Source organism: Geotrypetes seraphini, chromosome 5, assembly GCF_902459505.1.
Source record: "Geotrypetes seraphini chromosome 5, aGeoSer1.1, whole genome shotgun sequence".
Classification (NCBI taxonomy): domain Eukaryota; kingdom Metazoa; phylum Chordata; class Amphibia; order Gymnophiona; family Dermophiidae; genus Geotrypetes; species Geotrypetes seraphini.
The window spans coordinates 11,474,079-11,495,269 of record NC_047088.1 but is presented as its reverse complement, the minus strand read 5'-3'; the positions used below and the strand labels follow the sequence as shown (position 1 = coordinate 11,495,269).

The window sequence follows — 21,191 nt, the reverse complement described above, 5'->3', positions numbered from 1 at the left end:
GTTTGATCACAGGGCACAAAATTAGTTTACGGGTTATTGGAGCAATTCTAGAAACGGGAGCCTAGAAGTACACGCCCCTTGCGCATGTCACTGGAACCAGGAATTGGCAGTGAGGGAAAATCAATCATTGCAGGGGTGTCAATGACAACAGTGGCTCCAAGAGGGTTTTCTAGGAGGAAAGAGGGCAGTAGACCTGCGCAGTGCCATGCACCCCCCACTAGCAGCTCGCGTACCCCATGGGGTACGCATGCTGCATGTTTTGAACCTCTGGTGTAGAGCAGGTACAAGTGAACAAAGACCAGGGCACTCAATGAAATTAGATGGGAATACTTTTAAAATGAATAGGAGGAAATATGTTTTCATTCCATCAATAGATAAGCTCTGGAACTTGTTACCAGAGGATGTTGTAACAGCAGTTAGTATAGCTGGATTTAAAAAAACAAGGGGGAAGCCACTGCTTGCCCTGCATTGGTGGCATGGAATATTGCTACACCTTGGATTTTGGACAGGTACTAGTGACCTGGATTGGCTACCATGAGAACGAGCTTCTGGGCTTGATGGACCATTGGTCTGACCCAGCAGCGGCAATTCTTATGTTCTTATGATTGGTGGTCCTCCAGGACAGGGTTGGGAACCACTGCACTACAATATCCAAAATGTCATAAAAGCCAAAAAAAAAAAAGAAAAAGCAGGAAAAAAAATCTCCCTCACCCTCAAAATCAACCTGGACAATTTCCTGGAGGAAAAGTCCATATTGAGAAAGACATGGGGGAAGCCACTGCTTGCCCTGGATTGGTAGCATGGAATGTTACTCTTTGGGGTTCCGGAATCTTTTGTTACTCTTTGGGATTCTAGAACCTTGCAGTTCTTTAGGATTCTGAATGGAATGTTGCTACTCTTTGGGGTTCCGGAATCTTTTGTTACTCTTTGGGATTCTAGAACCTTGCAGTTCTTTAGGATTCTGAATGGAATGTTGCTACTCTTTGGGGTTCCGGAATCTTTTGTTACTCTTTGGGATTCTAGAACCTTGCAGTTCTTTAGGATTCTGAATGGAATGTTGCTACTCTTTGGGGTTCTGGAATCTTTTGTTACTCTTTGGGATTCCAGAATCTTGCTATTCTTTAGAATTTTGAATGGAATGTTGCTACTCTTTGGGTTTTAGCCAGCTATGAGGGATCTGGATTGGCCACCGTGAGAATGGGCTACCGGGCTTGATGGACCATTGGTCTGACCCAGTAAGGCTATTCTTATGTTCTTAGTTCTATTAAAATAGAAATGGAGAAAGCCACTACTTATCCCTGAAGGCCGTAGCATGGAATCTGGCTACTATTTGGGATTCTGTCAGGTACTTGTGACTTAGATTGGCCACTGCTGGAAACAGGATGCTTGGCTAGATGGACTATCAGTCTGCCCCAGTATGGTTATTCTTATGTTTTGATGTTCCAAAAAAACTATAGAGCAAAATCCCAGATTACATTGATATACTTGGCTTACTGGGAGAAGAGCCAGCATGAATTTAGTCTGGGAAAGCAATGGCTTATAATCTGTTAGAATTCTTGGAAGGTGTGAATAAACACAACGGATCCTATCAGGTACTTGTCAGCCAGCTTGACCGCTCTAGGAAACAGTATGGAAAATCTTAACTGAAAATCTTGGCATGAGACAGGTGTGTGCAAAAACAGTCCCTCGTGGCTCTTGCATCACGACAATGCACCAGGTCCCACGGCACTGTCTGTGAGGAAGTTTTTATTTTATTTGTTAAAAAATTTTATTTATACGATTTATAAATTTTTTCCAAGCATAAACATCTTGTACAGAAAAGTACGATCAAGACACTTCTAATTTAAATTAACTTTCAATCTGAAAAGTAATTCACTCAAATTATTAAAGGAAAAGAAAAAAATCAGCTTCCCTTGATCACACACCAGTCCTCTAAATTAAATAAGATTCAAGATTTAAAGAGTAGCTTAATTAAATTAAAACAATTATCAAACAGAGAACTAATTATCAATAGGCGCTGTTTTTACTTCATTCTCAAGGCGTTTCATTGAGATAAATCTTGTCAAATGAGATGGATCTACAAATACATATTTCAATGAATGATATCTAACTATACATTTACATGGGTATCTTAAGAAGAAAAAAAAACCCTATTTGAGTCACTCCAGGTTTCAGGTTTAGAAATTCTCTTCTTCTTTTTTGAGTCTCTCTAGAGACATCTGGGAAAATTTGAATATGGAAAGAGGGAGTTTTTAGCCAGTAAATAAATACTCACCTGAACTTTTTTCTTTAACCGAAGATAAAGGAAATATTGAAAGGAAGACATTTTGATGACATTCGAGATGTCAAGAATAATACGACAACAGCTCTGATGGCCAGAAAAAGAGTTCCAAGAGTTCCAGAAAAAGAGTTCCAAAATTGCTTTGAAGGGTAAACTAGGCACTGGCGTTGGTGCATAGCTTCCCAAAGGGAGTATTGAGAAGGTGACCATAGTGATATTCATCAATAAGGTATATAGCACCTAATTGTCAGACCTCATATTAGCATTATAAAAATGTTACATAGTAGTAGTTGCAAAATTTAGCCAGTTAGCACTCGATATTGGTGGTTTCTAGCCTATGTTGTAATCTAATCTACTCTTCTATTTGTGTGTCGCTCATACCTATACAGGCTCAAGGCAACTTTAAAGAGAGGGGAGAGGATGGGGAGGGAGAGAGGGGAGGTGGATAGGTAGGAGGGAGAGGAAGGGGAGGGGAGAGAAAAGAGGGGGGAGTGGAGGAGGGAGGGAAGGGGAGAAGGGAGGAAAAGAAGAGAGGAGAGGGTAAAGGAGATTTATGGCTCCTTTTACGAAGGTGCATTAGGGCCTTAACGCGCGGAATAGCGCATGCTAAAATTGCGCACTAGCCGCTACCGCCTCCTCATGATCAGGCGGTAGTTTTTCAGCGCGCGCTAATCCGGTGCGTGTGTTAAAAACGCTAGCGCACCTACGTAAAAGGAGCCCTAAGTGTCGAACAGATCTATGATATGTTTTAGTACTAACCATGAATACTCAACGAAGATACTACAGCTGAATGCTGGCATTTGGCCAGCTAAGCACTATTTAACCAGCCAGGAGCTGGCCAGTGCCTGTGGGCTCTGTCAAGATACAATATGCACTTGGGAATCACGCACGATCTTTCAAATGCGTCGTTTCATATAATTGCATATTATTGATGACACATGAAGAAGAGGTTGATTTTTTCACTTGATACGGTGGAACCTCGGGGACTGAATGGGGAGGTTGAATGGGTTACTTTGACTGGTGGTTGAATGGACCAACGAGGTTTTTGGGGGGAGTGGTTATGACATCATAAGATTTTGAATTTAAATGTGAGCCAAAGACGCCGCTGCCATCTTTCACAGAGACCTTACTTGTGAGTCAGATGACAACGGCAAACTCGGTAAGACGGAGTTGAGATGGGGGGAGTTGATGCGAGTATGTTGGGGGGGAGGTAGTGTGTATAGAAGGATTCACTACAACTTCCCTATACTTTTGTTTTTTACACAGGGAGACCCTTGAGACAGCACTATATGTGCGAAACATGTCGGGTCAGACTCCCAGGTTCAGCTGTGTTTAAGCTAAGTATACAAGCTCTTTAACTTTTTCATTATAAAGTATTGAACTATTTAAATTAAAATTTTTTTTATAAAATACAATAAATATTACGCAGCACTTAAAATGGATGACCTATGATGAGGCACCACATAAATCTCCTGCTTTCTTGAGATGGCTTAGCGGTGGAGTGGTGGGGCTGAGGTGTCCTATTGAAGAAATATGCACTTTTGACACTCCAACCCAGTTTGTCGAATATATCCAGTTGATTTGAGAGGGTTGGTATAATTGTTATATATTGGCCATTGTTATAAAAACATGAAGAAGTACAACATTTTGTGTACATTTGCCCACCGTATAGGATATGTTGTTGACGTTCCTATTGCCATTTCAAACGAATGCAAGTCCCCACTGTCTTGAGCTACAGCATGGGGCATAAAGACAGACATTATCATGGATTTGAACTCTTTTTAATCTTCTCCTCAACCCAGTCTACACCCTTCTTTCTCTTCTACACTGGGATGTGACTTAGTGCTTGGATTCTTGTCCATACAGATTCATTTTGAAAGAGGAAGAAACAGTGATGGTTGTGTTGACCTCTAATGACTTTTAGTTCAGAGGTTGCACTTTTATGAATCAGGGCATTGGTGCTCTTTGAACTCCTCGAGACCTCATAACTGTACTGGCCCTTGTCATCCATTTTCAGAGTGTCGATTCTGAGTGGGATGTCACCTTGGTGGCTCCTGGAGAGACTGAGCCTTCTACTCAAGTAGACGTGCTTCACGGAGTCTTTCAGTCGTAGAATCACTTTTCCAGCAAAAGACCAAATAACCATCTTTTCTCCATATCAAGTCGATGGAGTTCTTGCACATACAAGGGCAACCAAATCTTTCCATCTCTTCTTTAACAAACACATTAGGTTCCAACAAAAATACGCATGGTCCAATATGCAAAAGGACTTCTACTTTCAGTGGCAGTGCTGAACACAAACCTTTTTGCAAATTGATGGTGTATTAATACATATGAATCAATATTCAAGAAGAGTTATATGTTCAAGAGATGGAGCTCCCGGTGCAGGTGATCGAGTCAAACAGCGTGCAAGAATTTAAGAGCAAATGGGATGCCCAGTGGGATCCCTTAGAGAGTTAAGCCAAGGGAACCTGTCACCAGGAGTGGGATCCCTAGGATAGTAGACTTGGGGGTGGGACAGTAGAGTAGACAGACCTGATGGGCCATGGCCCTTATCTGCCATCATCTTCTATATTTCTATATCTCCACTTGCCATAGATTTGGATTTTAGCCCCTATATAAATAGTCGTAGGCTGAAAATTGGTGTTGTCACTCTACTCCTAGCTGTGTAGTGGAGAAGGAGAGTTTTGGTGCAGCAAGAGCGGCAAGATTCATCCACTAGGCAGATAGTTTATACATCAAGTGTAGGCTTCTGTGTGGGTCTAAACTAAATCGACAGCAGTAGCATTGGTCAGCAGGAAATTCATTTGTTCGGTGCCACTGACCATGCGTACAGCAGAGCTGACCTCAGCTGAAATTTAAATTAACACGCTAACTGCCTGGCACTGGAAATCCAGCACATAATTTTCATGCATGTAGGTCGTTAAACAACAAAAGGTATGGGGGTAAGTCTAAGAAGGTCACTTAAAATTAAACACCCAGGACTGAATTCGATATATTGCACACTATTATGGAATCATCTACCTCCGGACATTAGATTAGAAGAAACTAGACAGTCATTCGTGATTAGACTTAAGATCTTCTATTTTGAGGAATCATTGGGAAGGACAGATCTTCATCAGAAATCCCTCATATTTATTGAAGGAATTCAGTTCAGCGCCCTTTTTTTTTTTTCTCGTTCTCTCTCTTGTTATACACATATGATTATACTAGTATTTTAGCCCGTTACATTAACGGGTGCTAGAATATATGTCTGTGTGTCTTTATTTCTGTCTCTCTCTCCCTCCAGCTGTCTGTCTCTCTCCCTGGCCCCCTTTGTCTGTCTGTCTTTCTGTGTTTCTCCCTGCCCCTGTGTCTTTCTTCTTTTCGTTCTATCTATCTGTCTCTCTCCCTGCCTCCTATGCAGCACCATTTCTCTCCCACCACTTCCCTGTGCAGCAGCCACAGCAGCATCCCCTCCCCCTCCATTTCCCTCCCTCCACACCACTTCCCTGTGCAGCAGCAGCGTTTCCCCTACCCCCTCTTTCCCTTCCCGCGGTCTGGCCGGCTCCCTTAGTCCCTTACTGCCCTCCCCCTTCCCTTCCCACGGTCCCGACAAACCTTCCGATTCCAGCAGCGTCTGCAGCACTCTACACACGCTACTTTGGGGCCTTCTACTGCCCAGCAAATCAGGGCAGTAGAAGGCCCCAAAGCAGCGTGTGTAGAGTGCTGCTGATGCTGCTTGATTCGGAAGGTTTCAGGACCCGCAGCCCTTGCTGGACCTGAAGCGAGCTCTGGGAGTTTTTAAGTCCATTGGGGGAGGAGAGGAGAGCAGCTCCTCTCCCTTCCAGCTCCGTGCTTCTTGGCTTTATCGTTCAGACGGCAAGAGCTGCCGCAGCCGACAGGCTCTGCACCACCACGCGCATGCACACTCCTACCTGCAGGTCCCTACAGCGCACGGAAAACGGGAGCACGCAGGTGGGAGTGCGCATGCGCGCTTAGGGCTTTATTATATTAGATATGTATTCTATCTAGTGTTTTTCCTATCTCTAATGGAGTTCTTTTTATAAATTATTTGTATTGTACTGTAAACATAAGAACATAAGAGATGTCACTGCTGGGTCAGACCAGTGGTCCATCATGCCCAGCAGTCCGCTCACGCGGCGGCCCTTTTGGTCAAAGACCAGTGCCCTAACTGAGATTAGCCCTACCAGCGTACGTCCTTGTTCAGTAGGAACTTGTCTAACTTTGTCTTGAATCCCTGAAGAGTGTTTTCCCCTTTGACAGCCTCCACTAATGTGGTATAACAAATGCTAATAAAGCATAAACTATAGTAAAAATCCCCTTAAGTCCCTGTGACCTTGGGCAATATATTTGACCTCTACCAAAGCAGGCTTCAAAGTTAGGACTCTCCCTTTCGGTTGTGGTAACTGAGTGTCATGTGTGTCTTAAGCATAATCGCTCTGATTTAAGGACATCTCTCTCTTCAGTTACTCCATCCTACCTGCTGTAGATGGATGTCTTTGGGTGTTGACCACCTCGATATTAGGGTTTTCGGTGACTGGAGACACTGCAATAGCATTTAACAAAGATCAAAATGTTCACATTATTATTCACAGTCATCTCATTTATTAAGAGTTTTATATAGACATAGACATGTCAACTAGGCATCCCTGCATTTCTTTCTTATTTCAAATAAATGTTATTGTAATTTAGAAACTGCAAAACATAAAATGCAGCCATATGAGAATCAACTGCCAAATAGCCATAGACCAGGGCTGTCAAAGTCCCTCCTTGAGGGCCGCAATCCAGTCGGGTTTTCAGGATTTCTCCAGTGAATATGCATTGAAAACAGTGCATGCAAATAGATCTCATGCATATTCATTGGGGAAATCCTGAAAACCCGACTGGATTGCGGCCCTCAAGGAGGGACTTTGAGACCCCTGGATTAGAGTGTCTATGTCAGGGATGGGCAACTCCGGTCCTCGAGGGCCGCAATCCAGTGGGGTTTTCAGGATTTCCCCAATGAATATGCATTGAAAGCAGTGCATGCACATAGATCTCATGCATATTCATTGGGGAAATCCTGAAAACCCGACTGGATTGCGGCCCTCGAGGACCGGAGTCACCCATGTCTGCACTATTCCATAAAATTGAGGCAAAGCATGCAAATCTATCCCATACATATTCTTTAGAGATATCCTGATAACATGCTGGGACTAGGTGCCCCAAGGACTGGGATAGGAATTGTGGCATGGGGCATACAGGCAGAAATGAGCACCTACAAAGGTCTAATCTTTAAACCAGTCTATCGCAAACACACTAGTGTGCCTCCTGAGATTTCAGGTGTGCCACAGCACACTGGAGAGAAGGGGAGGCACTGGCGAGCTGCACGTTCTGTAGGCAATCAGCCAGGGCTAGCGCTTCTCTGGCCCTCTTCCCTGCTGGCACCCTCCCCCCCCTGGCGTCTCAGGGCCTGTCTGAAGAGCCTTCACACATGTGTAGATGTCAACGTGATGACATCACACATGTATGTGATGTCATCACAGTGACGCCCACGCACTTCCGGGTGCCTTGAGCTGCGGCCACTATCTTTAGCGTGCCGCAGCTCAAAAAAGTTTGCGGGACACTGCTCTAAAGAATGAAAGCTTTTTGCCTAAACTCTTCTTAATGTTCTTCTCAAGCCTGCTTCGATTCCTTTTCACATATGACAGATCTGTCTTAGCCACGCAGATTGAGAAAACGGTACCAATAGCTGTACTGACCTCTACTGATTCTTAGTTGCATCGTTGCATCGTTTTGAATCTTGCCGATGGTGTCTGACCTCCATCCCACTTCACAGCGGTAGTGGCCCTTGTCATTCATTTGCAGGCTGTTAATTCTGAGTGAGACGTCACCGGCACGGGCTCTCACAAGGCTGATCCTGTTTCTGTACTTAGTCAAGAAGACATGCTCTGTATGGTCCACCACTCGTAGGATTGCTCTTCCATCAAAAGACCAAATTACTGTCTCTTCGACATATTCAGGGGAGGGCGTGTAGGAACATGGAAGGATGACCGACTGTCTCCATACACCGACAATCTCTTCGCTGATAAGCAAATTGGGTTCAGCTGAACAAAATAGTAGAAATCAGAACTTGGATTAGGCTAGAGTCTGTTTTTATGTTATAACAATTTATTAAAGAAATCAAGCAATTATATAATAATAAAATACAAAGTAATACAAGTAATTTCACAATTCTGATATTTCCATACATATTACTATCATTCCTCCTGAAAAATTTTTATATGCCCTACCTTATCCCACCCTTTCACCCCCCCCCCCCACACACACACACTTTTTCCTTTCCCCCTCCCCCCTCCCCCCCATGGATGGAAGGTGACATAGATTGTCAGGTCTTGGGATACAATGAAGGTTTCAAAAGCTTCAATGTAATTCATTAAGAATCATGCTTTGTGCTCTAGAAGAAAGTTTTTGAATATAGGAATCCCAAATATGCATAAAGAAGAGTTTGTCTAGGAAATCTATGAACCTCCCAAACCTCGAATAAAAGTAAACGAGTTACACAAGACAAGAGCAGACTCAAGGTGGTTTGTGTTCCACCACTGTTAATAAATATAGATTAAACAAAGTAAAAAAATAAAAGTAAACCATGGTTCCTCCGATGCCAAAAACTAGGAGGTTCTTGCTGTAACCAATATTGCAAAATACATTTATGACCTATTAGACATGCTTTCTGAAATAAAAGTAAGCAATGAGCCTGTTTTTATGTGTTCCAGCAGATGAAATGTAGGAAAGTATTATATGAGGGATCGGCGAAAACTTTCAGCACGTTCATATTTTGTGGGAAATGGATGCGGCGGAAGAAGCGGTAAGATGGCGTGTCGTAGAATGTCATGTGACTAGTCAATCAGGCCAATCCCAGTGATTATGTGTAAAAGTAACGCAATTTGCTTTTGAGATAAATAAAAGTGCTGAAACTGTTCAAAGATCCCTTCTCAGGGATCAAAGCCCTCCATTCATTTATCTGTAAGCAGAATAGCGTACCAAAAAGAACAGAGGGATAGATATTTAGAAGGATTTAACTGGGTCCAAAGGCTCTGACCTGGCCAAATTCCACTGGCGGGCTCTGCTACGGATATTATTCATTTATGTATTCTGATTTACTAACTACCTGTTCATAAAGAGATTCACCCAATATATTCATTCACTCCTCAGAATGGTTTACATGAATTTATTCAGCTCCTCAGGCATTTGTCTCTGTCTGCTCTGTCTTACGTACCTGGGGCAATGGGGGGATTAAGTGACTTGCCCAGGGTCAAAAGGAGCAATGTGGGTTTGAACCCATAACCTTAGGCTGCTGGGGCTTTAGCTTTAATCATTGCACCACTCTAGAAATCAAAATGTAGTAACAGTGAGCCAATCGAGCCATTGTGACATCACTGAGGAGGTTGGCTCTTATTGGAGGAATGAGGCATTATGACGTCACAATACCAGCTCTGGTTATCAGAGGCTGAAACTTTTCACACTATTTATTTGTTCAATTTTCTATACTGTTCTGCCAGGGGAGTTCAGAACGGTTTACATGAATTTATTCAGGTACTCAAGCATTTTCCCCTGTCTGTCCCAGCAGGCTCACTATCTAATGTATCTGAGGCAAAGGGGGGATTAAGTGACTTGCCTAGGGTCACAAAGAGCATTGTGGGTTTGAACTTACAACCTCAGGGTGCTGAAGCTGTACCCTAACCACTGCACCACTCTAGAAATCATAATGCAGTAACAGTGAGCCAAGTATAGGACAATCCAGCCATTATGACATCACTGATGAGGTTGGCTCTTAGGCACTGGTTGAATGAGGCCTTATGACATCACAGTCTCAGCTCTGGAATGTTGCTACTCTGGGTTTCTGCCAGGTACTTCTAGAGAATGACACGGGGACAGAATTTGTTCCCACCCCTGCGGTTAACCATGGGAAACCATCCCTGTGTCATTCTTTAAGGAGAAAGGGAAGAATCAGAGTATGAATGGGCCCAGTCACTGACCCTCAAGCCTTGTATTGAAGAACGCTGGTGTAGAAGGACTGAGGTAGAGATAGACACTAAAGAATGACAGTCTCTGGTATCCAGAACTGAGATTGTGGTGTCATAATGCCTCATTCCACCAATGCCTAAGAGCCAACCTCATCAGTGATGTCACAATGGCTTCATTATCCTATACTTGGCCCACAAAAGAATCAGAGTCTGAATGGGCCCAACCACTGACCCTCAAGCCTTGCACTGAAGAATGCTGGTGTAGAAGGACTGAGGTTGAGATAGACACTATAGAATGACACGGGACGGTTTTCCGCAGAAACAGGGACAAATTCTGCTCTGTGTCAGTTGCCAGTTTCACATTTGGGACGACAAAAATATTGTCCACCTGATATTCAATGGGCAGAAGAGACTCCAGCCTGCTTAAATTGCTCCTGGCCACCCTACTGTTGATATTCAGCTGCATTTAACTGGGCAGTGCCAGTGAATATTGGCTCTAACCAGCCACAAATAAAATGAGGAGGTGAGGAGTACTACACGGGGTGCTATTGGGGAGGAGCTGGCGGTTCTGTTGGTGCTGGCAATATTCAGTGCCAGGACCCACATAGCTAGCCTAGCCAAGTTAGGACAGCTCCAAAGCTGTCCTAAATAGACCAGTTTAGTTATGTGTGTCCCAGCATTGACTATCGACTGGGACCCGCATAACTTTGACCAAGCTTTAGGAACTCCAGCTCTCCTCGGAACTCCCTCTTCCCAGTCCCCTTCTCTCCAGTCGACTTCAAGAATCCCCCCTCCCCCATCCCCTCCTAGAACAGCCTCTCAACCAGAGGCATAGTAAGGGGAGACTGCCCCGGGCACTGTCTTGGTGGAGACACCAGCACCTCTCTTCCGTTTGGCTCCCAGTACCTCTAAATCTTTACCAGCACAAGCAGCATCTCCAACCTACTGCTCTCAACGGCCTCGGTTCTCCCTCTGAAGTCACTTCCAGGTTGAAACTATGTATGCCCCTATGCGCTGTAGAAAGCCTCCCAACCTCACACTTTGTTTATTGAAACTATGTATGTTCCCCTGTAACCCATCCTGACTTTTAACCCTTTCAGGACCATAAGGATCGTAGGCCAATTTTTGTGGTTTTGACGACATTTTTATGGTAAAAAGGGCTTGCAGATGCCAAAAAATTGATTTTTTTTGTGAAATATCATTATTTTTTTTTAAAAAAAATCACACTTCTGGCTTATGGACAGTGTGGCAAGTGAATCTTCTCGTCAATCTGGCAACGACGCTAATGAATGAATGTCGGAACCAGTTTGTTTACATAAAGGCAGTATCATATGGAATCCGTACATATCAAATTTAGAACTGTAGACTATCCCAATCAAAATTTATAGGATTTTAAAGTTATGGGACAAATATGTCCCTTGGTCCTGAAAGGGTTAAGGCACAATTGAAGTCCTACTATTTTTCTTTGGCTTTCCGCTCTTGACCTTTTTCCTTACTTTGCTCGTGCTATGGATCACCCTTTCTTTTCGACTTCTTAGCTTATATCCTTAATTGTTTGGGCAGAATTTCACGGTGACTTCCTTTCATAAGAACATAAGCAGTGCCTCTGCTGGGTCAGACCAGAGGTCCATCATGCCCAGCAGTCCGCTCACTCTCGGTGTCTAGCATTTATGCTAGTTTGCAAGAGTTACAACCAGCCATGGACTACCAGATCATCCAGGGTAAATGGGAGGGGGAATTGCAGATTAATTTGGGACATTGGGATGTAGCCTGTACCTTGAGGGCAATGCCTGGGGTGACCCCATGTGCTTGGTTGCGAGAAATGTATTATAGGGTGACCTTGCACGCTTATTACACTCGTACACAGTGTACTTGTGTGCCTAGGGGCTCTCAACGAATTAATCCTGCCCTGTTTAGCACTGAAGGGTCAGACTGACTGGACCACTCAGCTAGGATCCTCTAGTGGCAGATATTATCCAGCAGAGCCAAATAAACTGGGAGAGGCTCTATAGGGTAACATAACATAGTAACATAGTAGATGAATCGGTTCAGCGTATAGCCACTAAGATGGTCTCAGGACTTAAGGATCTCCCATATGAAGAACGTCTAAGTAAGCTGCAGTTATATTCTCTTGAAGAACGCAGAGAAAGGGGTGACATGATAGAGACATTCAAATATCTTACAGGCCATATTGAGGTGGAGAAAGATATCTTCTTCCTTACGGGGCCCAGAGGGCATCTGCTCAAACTCAAGGGTGGGAGATTTCATGGTGACATCAGGAAATACTTCTTCACCGAAAGAGTGGTTGATCGATGGGATAAACGCACTCAACTTCAAGGGACGATGGGATAAAATGTAGGTTCGCTCCGGGGAAATGCTTAAAAAGAGGGTTCTTGTTGAGGAAGGGTTCTTGGAGTGGGTTCGCTCCGGAAAATTCTTAGAGGGAAGGTTCTTATTGAGGGAGGGTTCTTCGAGTGGGCAGACTTGTTGGGCCGACGGCCCTTTTTTCCATCATACTCTATGTTTCTATGACGGCAGATAAAGACCCGAATGGTCCATCCAGTCTGCCCAACCTGATTCAATTTAAATTTTTTTAATTTTTTCTTCTTAGCTATTTCTGGGCAAGAATCCAAAGCTCTACCCGGTACTGTGCTTGGGTTCCAACTGCCAAAATCTCTGTCAAAATCTACTCCAGCCCATCTACACCCTCCCAGCCATTGAAGCCCTCTCCAGCCCATTCTTCCCCCCAAACGGCCATATAAATACCGTGCAAATCTGCCCAGTGCTGGCCTTAGTTCAATATTTAATATTATTTTCTGATTCCAACTGCACCGTCAGGTCCAAGGATCCTGAGAAAGAAGCAAGGAGAAGTGGAAATGTTCGTATTCAGGGTTTCCCTTTGGGTTCACAGAATCCTGTGATAGAGTTGGAGTATGAAGATGTTTTAAGATGTCCTGCAGGTCAAAAGGGAGAGAGCATCTTACTGTAACTATGAATAATAGCGGAATGCTGGACTGGAGATTAGAAGAAAGAGTTCCCAGATATGCGGAGAGAAAAGGAGAAGTTACAAACTGATCCGAATATTTTTTTTTTTCTTTTCATTTTTGTCAGTGAATAAAAAACCTGTTTATTCTGCTTTTAAGCACCCAGTAAAGCCCCTATCTTTTAGGTCAGGGGTAGGGAACTCCGGTCCTCGAGAGCCGTATTCCAGTCGGGTTTTCAGGATTTCCCCAATGAATATGTATGAGATCTATTTGCATATTCATTAGGGAAATCCTGAAAACCCGACTGGAATACGGTTTTCGAGGACCAGAGTTCCCTACCCCTGTTTTAGGTGCATGGGAAAAAACTACGTGCTTTGCTTTTGGGTGTTTGGGAGGATTTTTTCATGATTTTCTAACACTGTCCCAGTTTGTTTTACACATTCATTTTAATAAAAGCGTTTCAATGTACATCTGAAATTTTATTGTGTGAATTCATAGATTTAGCACTCAATAAATTTTGCATCGAATGCATATGAACAAATGCTTATCCCTGCAGTTTTTGTCCATTCCAGGGGTAGGGAACTCCAGTCCTCGAGAGCCGTATTCCAGTCAGGTTTTCTGGATTTCCCCAACGAATATGCATGAGATCTAGTTGCATGCACTGCTTTCGATGCATATTCATTGGGGAAATGCTGAAAATCCGACTGGAATATGGCTCTCGAGGACCAGAGTTCCCTACCCCTGGTCCATACTGTTCATCAAAGACCTGGTCTGGATCACACCTTCCCTTAAAAAAGGGATGTCAAAGTCCCTCCCTGAGGGCTGTAATCCAGTCGGGTTTTCAGGATTTCCCCAATGAATATGCATGAGATCTATTGGCATAGAATGAATGCAAATAGATCTCATGCATATTCATTGGGGAAATCCTGAAAACCCGACTGGATTACAGCCCTTGAGGAGGGACTTTGACACCCCTGTCTTAAATGGTAGACAGGCCCCATTCAGTTCATTCCAAGGTGCATCACCCAGGGCAGGGCATTGTCATTAATAAGATGATTTCAACAAAGGCATCTCTCCTGCCTCGTTCAAAGTATGGGATTTGGGACCTCTCCTTGGGGGCCCTCATGATTTGGGGGGTCTCTTGGGGGGACAGACGGAGAAGACTACCAAGGAATTTATGTGGGAGGGAGGCCACTAAAGCATCACATCTTTTTTTTTTAATATCGGGGAGGGGAGGAAGGAGGCTGGGTCATTAAAGGGATAAAAACAGGATTTGCACATGAAAGGAGCAGCAGGTATATGACAGGGTGAAATTCCCCTGGTGGAATGACAGTGGCATTCCACCAGGGGAGCCTGTGCAATGGAGCAGTGAGAGAACCTAGCTAATTTGCATAAGGGATCAAGTGCTGCTGGGAGCTGTCCACTCCTTTAGGAGCTGGGCGACCCTCAGAAGGACGAATGCTGGCCTCTGGCCTAACTCCCGGTAAGCCCTTAAGACTAGGCTGACCATTCCTGACAAGGGTAACTGGTACAGCAGAGAGCTAGAAGCCTGGTGGTGGGAGGGTCCTTGGGGACCTATACACTGGCAGAGAAGAGCTAAGAATAGTCGGAAGGCTCGGTAGAACCTGGAGTCAGGGAAGTGACTCAGGCTTGACGACCACCAGTGAGACTGGTGAAGAAGAATCCAGGTGGTTGGGACCCAAGAGGCCGGGGAGCATAGGGACCAGCAGTGACCCCACAAGGAGAGTCCTCTGTATGTGTGTCTGCGATAAGATGACTGAGGGGCTGGGAGAGTCCTCAGTGCATGCATGTAGGATAAGACAACTGAGCTACGGAGAAGCTGGAAGAGTCCAAGGCTGAGGGGCAAGGACTGACAGCTGACCGGTAGAGGGACTAGCTGAGATGGTGGAGACCAGCAGAGAAACCAGTAATGGCACCAATAGCAGTCAGTGGCTCCCTAGTAGGCAGCCTGGTAGACCCTGGGAGTATTGGACAGAGTTCTAAAGAGCGTTTGGCGGACGGATGGCTGGGATGGTGGCAACCGGCGGAGGGACTGGTAAATTTCACTGCAAGCTGCCGAAGACCTGGAGGGCCAATGGAGGGTCAGAAAGGACTTGGGAGAAGACCTGGAGACAGTCCAGGGAGGACCCTGGGTGGGCCAGGAGGAGCTGGGAAGACCTGGTTGGGATTTTAAGGGAACGTATGCAACCCTATATGTTTGTGTTATGTTTTAACAGAGAACAAAGGTGCCTGGGGGTGGATATGTGATGGGTATAATCGCTTGGCCTGGTCACAAGTTGATTTGTACAATATTTTGAGAAGGAAGGCGTAGCAGAGGGCTGGGATCTTACGTTCATTTATACTAATGAACTTGTTGAAAACTCCTACCTTCTGCCCCTCCCCCATCCCCCCACCACCATTCATAGGAGGTAACTTTTTCAAAGCTATTGGGGGGGCTAAGCAAAGGCAATGAGCTTTCCCTGGATTAAATTGAACAGTTTGCTCAATATTGGGGGTCCTCAAGCACCCCCAGAGCTGGCTGCCATGTTCCCCCTCCTTCTCTTGTAAAGATTTCCAAATCCTGCTTTATTTCCTTTAATGCAGCTCTCCTCTGGCAATTAAATACCTGTTAATCTAGCTTCAGCAATGAATGAGAGACTGCAGCACCTTGAAACAAAAAGAGTGAGAGAGAACCAGCCAACGCACTTCCTTAACCTGAAAGTCCTGTCTGTCAAACTTGATAATGACCTAGACCAGGGGTTCTTGAACCTGTCCTGGGGGACCCCCAGCTGGTCAGTTTTTCAAGATATCCCTAATGAATATGCATGAAGCACATTTGCATATAATAGACATGACAGGCATGCAAATGTGCTTCATGCATATTCATTAGGGATATCTTGAAAACCTAACTGGTTGGGGGTCCCCCAGGACAGCCAGCTGATTAACCTTTCCTCTTAACTGTATCCATGACATCCTGTTGGTCTGGGTCATCTGTTTAGATTGTAAGCTCTTTGGGGCAGGGATTGTCTTCTTTGTGACACTGTTCAGCGCTGCGTGCTTCTGGTAGCACTATAGAAATAATTCATAATAGTAATAGTAGTGTAAAGAGATTCAGTCTTTGGGAAGCAGTGCTGAGCTTGTGATGTCATAATGCCTCATTCCACCAATAAGAGCCAACCTCATCAGTGATGGCACAATGGCTTGATTGTCCTGGACTCCCCTCTGCCCTCCAACCCAGCCAGCTGATTAACCGTTCCCCATGACATCTTGTTTGTCCGTCTTCTCTGTTTAGATTGTAAGCTCTTTGGAGCAGGGACTGTCTCCTTTGTGACTCTGTACAGTGCTGTGTATGTCTGGTAGCGCTTTAGAAATAATTCATAGTAGTAGTGTGAAGAGTTTCAGTCTTTGGGAAGCAGAGCTGAGCTTGTGATGTCATAATGCCTCATTCCACCAATAAGAGCCAACCTCATCAGTGATGTCACAATGGCTTGATTGTCCTGTACTCCCCTCTGCCCTCCAACCCAGCCAGCTGATTAACCATTCCCCTTAACTGTATTTATGACATCCTGTTTGTCTGTTTAGATTGTAAGCTCTTTGGAGCAGGGACTGTCTTCTTTGCGACTCTGTACAGTGCTGCATGCATTTGGTAGTACTATAGAAATAATTCAGAGTAGTAGTAAGTTTAAGAACGAGAAACATTCTTAGAGTCTAACATTGAAACAAACACCTTATGTTCCAGAGCTTAAGTTGTAGCAATTAACTGTTATGCTGCCAACACCTCCCATAAGCCCAAGAACATGATAAACTCAAGGACTATGACAATCCCAACGGCAGCCTTCCCACAACAATCCTAGAAGCCAATTCAGACTACTAAGATGGCTAGTGAGTTTCTTAACTGCTGGTTATTGTGGTAGAATATACACCCATATCTTTATTCACAGTTACACTACTCAGACCAACTCCCCTCCCCCCTTGAAATCTCTGCATTTTGAGGACCTCTCTATTCATGTGCAATCCTTGCAGCTAAAAATGCCCTCCTGTTATGAAGAGCTGATTTCAAGTTAAAAATTCCGCCGAAGAACGAATTGAAATTAATATAATGTGACGCTGCATAAGGGACTTGGCGGGTGGAAGATGTGGCTTCTGAATTGTCGAATGGAGATTAATTGATTAATTAAATGAAGGAAAGAATCTCAGAATTGCCACTCCATGGATCATAATGGTATCATCCATGTATAAGGAATTGTGGCAAGTGATCATTTATTAAATTGACAAAGCAAGTCATTTTTAGTATATGAAGGTTTTGGATCGATGCCACAATTCCTTATATGGATGATACCATTATGATCCTTGGCGTGGCAATTAATCTCCATTCAATTAAACTGATTGTTTCTGATTAATCTTTTTCACTCTTTCACCGCTTCTGAATTGTCACCTCTGTTGTGTTGAATTTTTACAGAGTAGCATAGTAAATGACGGCAGATAAAGACCCGAATGGTCCATCCAATGTGCCCGACAGTCACACACACTATTAATTCATGATTAAATGATCCTTCTTTGACATTTCGGGGGACATAGGCTGTAGACGATTGCCCAACGCCAACTACTGGAGTTCCACGTCAGCCCCCCCGAAACCATCTTGTCATATATAGGACAGAGACAGTAAACGTTAGAGTATTAGGAAAAATTGAGAGAGGTCACCCACATATATCTGTCAAATACATTATTTTTAACTGTTTGATACCTATATTCTGCAATTTAGCTGGTAATCCCTTCTTTGAAATCCATTAATACTCGTAGGCAATACATTTTCTCTGTCGTTGCTCCTCAACTGTGGAATTCCCTTCCCATAAATATAAGGGAAGAATGTTTTTAACAACTGTATTACTTTTATTATATCATTTAGACCGTACATAGATAGTGTGTTCTATGAAACTATATCATGTGCTGAAATGTCTCAGTATTTTTCTGTTGTGAACCGCCCAGAACTACTGGTTGGGCCTATACAAGAAAATAAATTATTCTATTATTATTATTACTAGTGTTAAAGCCCGTTACATTAACGGGTACTAGAAAGCAGCCCCCTTTCCCTCTCCCCCTCCAGTTCCTCCCTGACTGTCTCTCCGTGGCCCCCTTCTGTCTCCCCTCCCCCAAGCAAAGCTGTCTGCCTCCCAACACACCCCTCCCCCCAAAGCAGCCTCCTTTCCCTCTCCCCCTCCAGTTCCTCCCTGACTGTCTCTCCGTGGCCCCCTTCTGTCTCCCCTCCCCCAAGCAAAGCTGTCTGCCTCCCAACGCACCCCTCCCCCCAAAGCAGCCTCCTTTCCCTCTCCCCCTCCAGTTCCTCCCTGACTGTCTCTCCGTGGCCCCCTTCTGTCTCCCCTCCCCCAAGCAAAGCTGTCTGCCTCGGGGGTTCGGGTGTGCCGGGGAGAGGAAGAAGACCCCGACGACCAGCCAGAGAGATTCGCGCACATGCGCACTCCTACCTGAGATGCCCTACATCTCACGGAAAACGGATGCACGCAGTGGGAGTGCGCATGCGCGGCTTACCATTTTATTATATTAGATTATTATTATACAAATTCAAAAAGTAAATTGAAATGCTTCCTTTTTAAAAATGCTTTTAATTGTTAATATATGTATATACAGTAAAACCTTGGTTTGCAAGACAAGCAAAACATTTGATTAAATTTTAACTTGATATACAAGCAATGTCTTGCAATACAAGCACATACAGTATACACACATCACAACTGAGCCGATGGATCTTCTCTCTCTGACGCTGTGGGAGTATCGTGACTGCTCTAAACGAGCGAGGTCTTGCAATACAAGTACATGCAGCATACACGTGTCACATCATCACAACTGAGCAACGGTTCTCTCTCTCTGACGATGCAGGAGTGTAGTGACTGTTCTAAATGAGCGAGGGCTTGCAATTCAAGTACATATAGTATTTTTTATTAAAGTTTTTGGGTTGTGGAACGAATCGTCTTGAGTTTCTAGTATTTCCTATGGGGAAATTTGCTTTGATATATGAGTGCTTTGGATTACAAGCATGCTTCTGGAACGCATTATGCTCGCAAATCAAGGTTTTACTGTATATATATATAGATAGATAGATAGATAGATATAAAAAAAAATATATATATATACAGTATATATATATATTTTTTATTTTTTTATTTTATTACTATCTTAATCCTTATAGACCTATATGTGGTCTTTCCTCTCCCTATCGTTTTACCCCTATTTCTCTCCTTTACTATCAAATATTATAGTTCCTGTCCCATTTTCCTGTTGGATCTGTTTTGTTTCATTGTCCGACTTATGTTAATAATGTCATCTCCCCGCACTGAGAAATGTCCTACATGTTTTTAGATTTGTTCATGCTTTGAATTATAAATAAGCGAGCCATCAAATTTTATTAAAACTGGAAACTTGGCAATTAGTTGAAGGGACTGGTGCCAGTGATTTCCATCCCACACACATAGGAGCTGATTGACCTCCCCCTCCCCCTCCCCCTGGACATGCCTGGAATGCAGGATGGAGGAAAGAAAAGTGGTGCCTTTTGATCAGACACTCAAAACCGGATTTTCCAATAGGGCACCTAAGTGGGAGCTAGGATGTCCTTGACAGGAGTATTTTTACAAAAGTCCTGTTGAACAGAAATACCTAGAAGGATGTTGGGGAATGCGCAGGTGCCAATTCGTCCCGCCTGAATTCCAAAAAGTCAGTGTTATGTGGGACTTCAAATGGGTTATTTTACCATCTGCAGATGCCAATCCCAGATTTCAGAAAACTCGAGACCGTGAAACAGCTGATGAAGCAGCAAATTAGGGGGGCAGGGGACCTTACCTTTCTTTCTCTCTCTCTAAACACCATAAAGGTAATTTAATCACCCCTTCATTTGCTTTATATCTGCCTTAGAAAATGCCACCGTCTAGGTTTGTAAAGTACTCCCTGTGATGCTGGAAATACATAGATACATTTCCAGGAGGTTTAAAAAAAAAAAGCCCCCTTGTAAAGTTTGTTTCCTACAGATCAACAGGTATAAATAGTGAAAAGCACCTCCAAGGAGGTCAGGGAGAGATCCTGGAGAATCAGGATGTCTCTTACTAGAAAGTTCACTGCACCTGGGGGGCAGGAAGACATGATCTGGTCCAGAGGGTACTCACCACAGCTGCAGGCTAAGCCCCCGGTGAGCAGAATCAGCCAGAAAAACGCCTCCATGGTCGGGGAAAAGAGAGCTGAGGCACAATGAGACTCTTTTCTTTCCTCTTCCCATAGATCTTGTGAAATGAGGTCCTGCTGATGAATGAGGCTCTTTCCTTCCTTATTTCATCAAATCGGAAGACCCAGCTTGTTGCTGCCTCTCCTGTGTTTGCATTGGGAGTGGACACTCAGGGACAGGGACCACTGGAGTTCCCAGAGGGGAGGGGCACAAGATTAATAATCCATTCTTTCATCAACAATAGACACCGTGTTGAAAAACAGAAGTCATCCAGGGCACAGTCACTGCCCAACTGTAAAAAGCCCGTATGTGCCAGGGAGCAGCTGGCAATCCAAAACCAGCCCCCAATTCTTTTGCTCCATGGTTTCAGTTTCGGCCAAACCGTTAGCAGACATGGTTTTCGGCTTCCAAAAATGACAATGTTTTCTGTAGAAGCTGAAAATCTGTGTTGTGTCCCCTTTGTCCCCTCCTTCATAAGAACATAAGAACAGCCTTACTGGGTCAGACCAATGGTCCATCAAGCCCAGTAGCCCGTTCTCACGGTGGCCAATCCAGGTCCCTAGTACCTGGCCAAAACTCAAGGAGTAGCAACATTCCATTCAGAATCTCAAAGAATAACAAGATTCTGGAATCCCAAAGAGTAACAAAAGATTCCGGAACCCCAAAGAGCAACAAAAGATTCTATAACC

At 44.1% G+C, this 21,191-nt stretch overlaps 1 protein-coding gene across 4 annotated transcripts in view; it reads right to left on the bottom strand.

Moving 5' to 3' along the window:
- Positions 1 to 20,755, bottom strand: part of VSIG4 (V-set and immunoglobulin domain containing 4) — a 45,571-nt gene extending 24,816 nt beyond the window's left edge. For 3 of the 4 annotated variants that reach the window (XM_033947033.1, XM_033947034.1, XM_033947035.1), the window contains exons 1-3: positions 20,447 to 20,755; positions 8,026 to 8,370; positions 6,765 to 6,830 (exon numbers count right to left, since the gene is read on the bottom strand). In XM_033947033.1, the coding sequence (XP_033802924.1) occupies positions 6,765 to 6,830; positions 8,026 to 8,370; positions 20,447 to 20,501 (466 nt within the window). In that variant the 5' untranslated portion in view covers positions 20,502 to 20,755. The remainder of the gene's footprint in view (positions 1 to 6,764; positions 6,831 to 8,025; positions 8,371 to 20,446) is intronic. The other variant, XM_033947036.1, reaches the window with a different exon arrangement.
- Positions 20,756 to 21,191: the final 436 nt, after the last annotated feature.